We start from the raw sequence: 7500 nt of genomic DNA on the forward strand, positions 1-7500 counted from the left end.
CTCCTTCCACGCTCCCTCCCCTCCCTCTTTTCCACCCCTGGGGCCACCTCCTCCCTCCCTTCTTCCCTCCACTCCCATCCCATGACTTCACTCCCCTCGCCCTCAGCTATCCGTAAATAATCCGTAATGGAGTCTTGTCATGCATGCAACAGCATTTATCTGTCACTCTCAGTCACCACGACGAGGCACCGGCGTGAACCACCATCATCTCGTCGTCTTTGTCCTCGTACTCGTCCTCATAGTTGTCCTCTTCCTCGTCCTCTTCCTGGTCTCTGTCCTCGTCTCTGTCCTCTTCTTCATTCTCTTTCTCGTCCTCTTCCTTGTCTCTGTCATCTTCTTCGTCATTTTTCTCGTCCTCTTCCTCGTCTATGCCCTCTTCCTCGTCCTCTTCTTTGTATCTGTCCTCTTCCTCGTCCTCTTCCTTGTCTCTGTCTTCTTCCTCGTCTCCGTCATCCTCGTCCTCGCTCTCGCCTCCATCCTCGTCCTGGCCCTCGCTCTCCTCCTCTGGGGCAGCCATTATTAATTAACATCGGCCGCGTGATGACGGGAGACTTTTATCATGCGATGGCTCGCTTTCTCTTTTCTTGCTACCATTTCTTTTTTTTTTTTTTTTCATCCCCTCACCCTTGTTTATCCCGCCCAAAGCCTCTGACACAGAAAATGGAGACCCGTCCTCTGGAATGCCAACAGCTTCAGGATGATGGCTGGGCGGGTGGGCGTGCAGGGTGCCACTGCGCACGCCCGTCCCGCCCCGATCCGCCCAGCCAGCCCCGTCCGCCCATCCCATCCGCTTTTAAAATAGTGTGCGTGTGTGTGTGTATGTGTGTGTGTGTGTAATTCACCTCGGTCGTCTGCTGGTCACCCAGACAGCCTTCCCCATTACGGAGCGAGCTCAGAGCTCATAGACCGATCTTCGGGTAGGACTGAGACCACAACACACTCCACACACCGGGAAATCGAGGCCACAACACCTCGAGTTACATCCCGTACCTGTTTACTGCTAGGTGAACAGGGGCCACACATTAAGAGACTTGCCCATTTGCCTTGCCGCGCCTGGGCTCGATCTCGGGCCTCTCGATTGTGAGTCGAGCGTGCTAAACACTACACTATGCGGTGTGTGTGTGTGTGTGTGTGTGTGTGTGTGTGTGTGTGTGTGTGTGTGTGTGTGTGTGTGTATGTGTGTGTGTTGAGAAGATCCGAATGTTTATGAATATTTACGGTGTTTTTAGAGATGTTTTATCTTTACAACCAGCGTGGTGGTGGTGGAGGCGACAGCTGTGGTGCTCGTGGCTGTATTAGTAGAAGGTAGTTACTGTAGCAGCTGTTTGTGTAAGAATCGTGAAACAAGTAGTAGTAGTAGTAGTAGTAGTAGTAGTAGTATTGGTAGTATTTGTATTATTATTATCTTTATTATTATCATTATTATGATTATTATTATTATTATTATTATTATTATTATTATTATTATTATTATTATTAGTGGTAGTAGTAGTAGTAGTAGTAGTAGTAGTAGTAGTAGTAGTAACATTTGTAGTAGTAGTAGTATTGGAAGAAATAGTAGTAGTAGTAGAAGTAGTAGTAGCAGCAGCAGTAGCAGCAGTAGCAGTAGCAGCAGCAGTAGTAGTAGTAGAAGTAGTAGTAGTAGCAGTAGTAGCAGCAGCAGCAGCAGTAGTAACATTAGTAACAGAAGCAGCAGCAGCAGCAGCACCAGCACCAGCAATATACTGATAAATTACATTCTAGAGTAATGACTTTTCTACAGTGTGTGTGTGTGTGTGTGTGTGTGTGTGTGTGTGTGTGTGTGTGTGTGTGTGTGTGTGTGTGTGTGTGTGTGTGTGTGTGTGTGTGCGACTCATGTGCTTGCTTGGGTTGCACCAAGCTGAAGGCTACGTGATCATTCACTTAAGAGGCCAGTGAAATTGATTAATTGGAAGATTTATGTTATACAACATTACGAGTCTCTCTCTCTCTCTCTCTCTCTCTCTCTCTCTCTCTCTCTCTCTCTCTCTCTCTCTCGTTATTACCTTATATAATACATGGAACTGACAAAGGTCGATAATTGCTAATGGTCATCTTACTCGTTCTCGAATATTTTGGGTGCTGTATAAGTAGTGATACATTTATTTACTGAGTTATTTTATTGCCGTGAAGTTTTTCGAATTTTCGTTTAAAACAAGATTCTGAATACTGCAGCCAGCACATGCCGCCGCCACGCCTTCTCGGCGGGGACGCACAAGTCTGGCTGGTATTGTTCCCACACCTCGACTGGTTTATATATTACGTAAAAAAATGAAAAATGACTATAATACATGACGTGCATAGTGACATGTGGGAAGCACGGCGGATTAGATGTTGGGTGGCGAAGTTTGAAAGGTTCAGGCAGCGGCCGGGAGATGGCAGCAGCTGTCGCGTCAACAACACGCGCCGACCTCGGGAGCCACGTGGAGACCCGACGCCCGCGGTGTGTGGCGCGCGGCAGCCCCTCCCTTGTGTCGCCCCGGCGGCCACCTCCCTCCTACTTGTTGCTCCCATCACACGCCCGCGCACCTGTTGATTATGGCGCGGTGCCATTTCCTCCACGCACACTGACTAGGGACAGGTAGGTGCGGGGCGTGTGAGTGTCTTGTGGTCGCTCATGGGTTGACAGGGGTGAGGCGGCAGACCACAGAGACGGCCGCTGTTTGCTGACTGCTGACTGACTCACTATAATGTTTTAACTGACTTACTGACTGCAACTGATAATTTGTTTCTTCCGCAGTCTTTGCATCACCTTGGGATGACCATAGACAAGCAGGCTACTCGTCACTCAGTAATTAGTGTTGATCTATGCAGGCTGGCAGGGTATTTATGTAGGTGACCGCACAGTCTTCAGGGAATTCCGGTGTTCAGGAGAATGCCACGTTCGCCAGTTAGGTGCAGCAATCACGTCACGACTAATCGCTTTATCACGTGCCATTGCGTAAGTGTAGAAAGTTTTTGTCGTGTGCATCCGGCGTCGCTATCTGCGTGTGTGTGTGTGTGTGTGTGTGTGTGTGTGTGTGTGTGTGTGTGTATGTGTGGCGCTTGAATCCAGGTTCTCCCACACCCTCCTCTCTTCCGTCCCCCACTTCTGTATCCCGCGTTCCCCCTAACTCCCACCCCCCTCGTGACCTCGTGTAGCGGGGTCAGGCATCCTGTAGGGACTCAGTCACCTTCGTCAACTACCGTATGTGACTGCAATGCTGTCTCACCGTTCTGTGCAGCGTCCATCGAAGTCGGTAGAAAGTAAACAGGGAAGCCACGGGAGTGAAAAAGTTCCTCCGCGCAGTTTCCTTTCTCCGTAATGAAATGTTGGCGTTCTTTTCATTGAAAGTCGTGGATGCCTCCAGGTCTCGCATATGGTAGCTGGTGCAGCCACTGGAGCGAGACGGGGCATGTGGAGAAGCAGCCAGTGGAGCGAATGGCTGCAATGAATGGCGATAACGGTGGAGGGATGTTACATAATGAAGTCGCCGCTGCTACCTTTGCTGCCTCTGGGAAAGTGCGCGCGATGGGAATATTGCTTGCCTAGAGAGGGAGGGAGTGTAAATAGTGTAGTGTTGTGCGGGAGACTTCTTGGTGACGTGGACTTGACTGCCTGACTGACGGACGGGCTGCAACGGAGGCTGAGGAGATGTGAGATGAGAAACTTGCGCCATTCACCCGGCACCTCTTCTTGCTCCCTCCACCCGCGGCGCCCTCCACACCTCGCGGGGCAGTAAAGATAAGGCTGCTCCTTGGGCGTGACGTTTTGCATTCACAACTCTGAATATATCTTCTTACCAGGCCCGTTTCTGTGTCGTGTCCCCCTCTCTTACTCCCTCACCCAAACGCGCCTCCCTCTGCCCCACTTCCCTCATGCCACTTCCCCCTCCCAGCCGCGCCTGCCCTCGTCCTGCCCCCGGCCTGCCCCTTGGGGTTTCCTTTCGAGACGTGGGAACGGCGGCCGCGCGCACCACTACCACCACAAGCCACCAGAGATGATGCGCCCCAGCTCCTCCGGACCGGCCCTCCTGCCTCCTCTCACTCCCTCATGCGCTCCTTCATTCGTTTTGGTCTTCTTCCTTCTACTCCTCCTCGTCACGGCCACCCATAGGTTTCAGCCAGCCTTTAGGCCTCCCATCGATCATACCTTGAATTCATCGCGGTCTAGTATCGGTGCCGGAATGCCCGCAGGAGTGAGGAGTAGCGGCAGGAGGAGGAGGCTGAGGCTGGCAGGCGGCGGGCGGTGAGGGAAGGAGGGGGATGAATCCGCCGCCGCCGCACCTGCCTCTCTTTCCCACGTCCCGCGCCTCACACTGTTTGTTTATTCCATTGTTTCCCTTGCGCTCTCCTTCCACGCTCGCTGGCCACCTCTTATTATCTCTGCTGTCGTGTTTTGCAGCCTACGTTTGTCCACTTCTCCTTAGCGCCGGGCAAAATCAAACCATGGAATTGTGGGGGAGATCTGGGGACTGGTTGAGGAGGTGTTGAGAGTAAGTGACTTTTTAAGGTGATTCCTCTTGCTCTCTCTCTCTTCCTCTCTCTCTCTCTTTCTCTCTTTCTCTCCCCGCTCCCCCGTGTGTTTGCTGATGGGGGGCAGGGGGGCCATTGACTGGGGCAGAGTTCTCACATTTCCAGCATGACGGGCATAGAGCGGCGGCCTCGGGCAAACAGGAAATCATTATTCTTACAGGTTTTTTTCATGCATCAGGTAAAATCGACAAGTCTTATCCGCGCCTGAGTTTAAATGGAATACACCAACACCTCCCACTGCAGGATTTGTTGGTGGCTCGCCGTCAGTATTAGTGGTATTTATTCCTGCCTGTGGTCGTGGAGATTCTTCTCATACGCCGGCACAAAAAGAGAATTGGTTGAATCATGGAGGTTTGTGGAAGAATTACGAGAAATAACAGTTCATATACTTCACACAATGTTAATTCAGAGAAAGGAATATAGTGAACTCATGCAGCATCGTACCAATATATTGTTTCTTTTTACCACTATTGTGTAAAGTCATTTCGTATGTGGGAAGGAAGAAAAGTCATCTTAAAACAGCTACCAGAGATGAACCAAAGCTAATACGTAAAAGTAATTGTTGACACTGCAGAAAGCCACAAAGAAAATATTTTATACTTTAAACGTATATTGATATAAACATGTAATGGCCGTCAAGATTATGAGGAAAAAAGCAGACTGTGTTTAGCGAATTTTCCAGGCTCCTCTCACTCTTGGCTCTCCCTCTCCCTCTCCCTCCCTCCTCACCTGTTGATCTACTCTCGCCCTTTGAACTGTGACTGGCTGCTGGACTTTGGACTGGCTGGCTGAATCGACTAACTTCCTTGATACTTGATTGAACTTTGAACACACACACTCTCTCTCTCTCTCTCTCTCTCTCTCTCTCTCTCTCTCTCTCTCTCTCTCTCTCTCTCTCTCTCTCTCTCTCTCTCTCTCTCTCTCTCTCTCTCTCTCTCTCTCTCTCTCTCTCTCTCTCTCTCTCTCTCTCTCCATACTTTTTAAAATTATTCCAAATCATGTTTTTACTAATTTTTCTTTTTCTTTTCCTGTTCTTGATGTTCCCTCCAATTTTTCCTCTCTTTCTTTACTTGTTGCTTCGCTCTGAACCTTTTCTTTCTTCTCCGTTTTTCCTTCCTCACTCTTCCTCGTCGTCGTCTTCCCGTTAACAGTTTCTCTGGTGGAGGTATATTTGGTCTGCAGGTTTAATCAGCACACACTTGCACCTGTCCATTGCCTAGTCTGGCCGCGAATGTTTATGAAAAATCCTTATACATGTCCCTTTCATTATTGACAATTTCCGGCACACTTGTTTACACTCGTGCCTTTCTATATTATATGCATACACAGTCGCCACTTACTTGTTAACCTCTTCAGTATTGGGACGCGTTTCCATGTTTATTCTGCTTACTATTTGGCGATTTTATACAGCTTCAGAAATTTATGTGGGGTGATAAATTAGTGAAGACTTTGGCCATTTATCTTCTGACCTCCATAAATTCTTCCTAATGTAAATAAAATCGTGTAATCGTACCCAAAACTCATGGTAGAAATGTGTCTCTGTAATGGATTTAATCACACCTGCATGAACTCTCTCTCTCTCTCTCTCTCTCTCTCTCTCTCTCTCTCTCTCTCTCTCTCTCTCTCTCTCTCTCTCTCTCTCTCTCTCTCTCTCTCTCTCTCTCTCTCTCTCTCTCTCTCTCTCTCTCTCTCTCTCTCTCTTGTTATTGCACTTTGTATTGTGTTATGTCTGCTGTATGTGTTGTTGTTTTTCTTTTTTTTATTATTCTTTTGTCTATCTTTTCTACATGTGTTACAATTTCAACTTTGCATTAGTTAAGTCCATGAAAGTGTTGTCGTCAAACATTATCTCTCTCTCTCTCTCTCTCTCTCTCTCTCTCTCTCTCTCTCTCTCTCTCTCTCGTCAGTGGTTAGATCAGTAGAAACTTCTAAACAAGTAAGGGCCGGTGGTGGAGAGGATGGAGGGCAGCTTTACCACTATACTATACATCTAAACCTTGCGTCATAACTCAGTCACCCACAACACCACCACCACCACCACCACCACCAACAACAACAACAACAATAACAACAACGCCGTTAGTTAGTATCACACCCCCAGAAAACCACAGCTGCCACTTGTGTTTTAGTGACTGCCAACTGCTCTTAACCCCTTCAGTACTGGAACGCTTTTTATCATGAGTTTTGGATATGATTAGACGATTTTATTGACATTAGAAAGGGTCTACGGAGGTCAGAAGATTCATGCCTAAGAGTCCTCACTATTTTTATCCCCACATAAGTTTCTGAAGCTGTATAAAATCACCAAATAATAAGTAGAATGAATATGAAAACGCGTCATGCTACTGAAGAAAGTTATTAAAGTTTGTAACCCCACTGACTTGTGTTCTTGTAGCCTCAAAACACAAACCTAAATAATAAATAGCAACCACTAAGGCCAGTCTTTTCTTTATGTTATTTTTTTTAAAGACATCCACTTTTTATTGTCTTAACGTCGCTAATAATAACAATAAAAAAAGACCTTCATATTTTTTTCCTTTCATTTTTACTACTACACGCTGAGAGGTGCCTGGTATATCTGGTTGATCTTATTACTAATTTTTTTCCTTATACCTGCAGATTTGGTTCGTACACGTGTTTCTCCTCACGTCTGTAATAAGAGTTCACTGCACCGAAGAGACAGGTGGCTTACGCTTTCTCCTGAGGGTGTGCAAGTGTGGCGGTGGTGGTGGTGGTGGTGGTGGAAAATGAGGGAGGTGGAGTAGGAGTTGGGGAAGGTTGTGTGTGTGTGTGTGTGTGTGTGTGTGTGTGTGTGTGTTTGAAGTAGAGGCTAGAGGTGTTACTTAAGTCAATAGATTGTTTTAAAATTTGAGTTCTTGATTTGTACAGTGCTTTCCTCCTCCTCCTCCTCCTCCTCCTCCTCCTCCTCCTCCTCCTCCCTCCCTCCTCCTCCTCCTCCTCCTCCTC

The 7500-nt window shown here is 47.7% G+C and overlaps 1 protein-coding gene across 5 annotated transcripts in view; it reads left to right on the forward strand.

Moving 5' to 3' along the window:
• Positions 1-7500, forward strand: part of LOC123499517 — a 418310-nt gene that overhangs the window by 342727 nt on the left and 68083 nt on the right. Inside the window, exon 1 of one of the 5 annotated variants that reach the window (XM_045247574.1) lies at positions 2141-2599. The exons of 3 other annotated variants lie outside the window; for them this stretch is intronic. In XM_045247574.1, the coding sequence (XP_045103509.1) occupies positions 2310-2599 (290 nt within the window). In that variant the 5' untranslated portion in view covers positions 2141-2309. Of the gene's footprint in view, positions 1-2140; positions 2600-7500 lie in introns of those variants that run through there. One more of the 5 variants, XR_006673006.1, reaches the window with a different exon arrangement.

Source organism: Portunus trituberculatus, chromosome 50, assembly GCF_017591435.1.
Source record: "Portunus trituberculatus isolate SZX2019 chromosome 50, ASM1759143v1, whole genome shotgun sequence".
Classification (NCBI taxonomy): Eukaryota; Metazoa; Arthropoda; class Malacostraca; order Decapoda; family Portunidae; genus Portunus; species Portunus trituberculatus.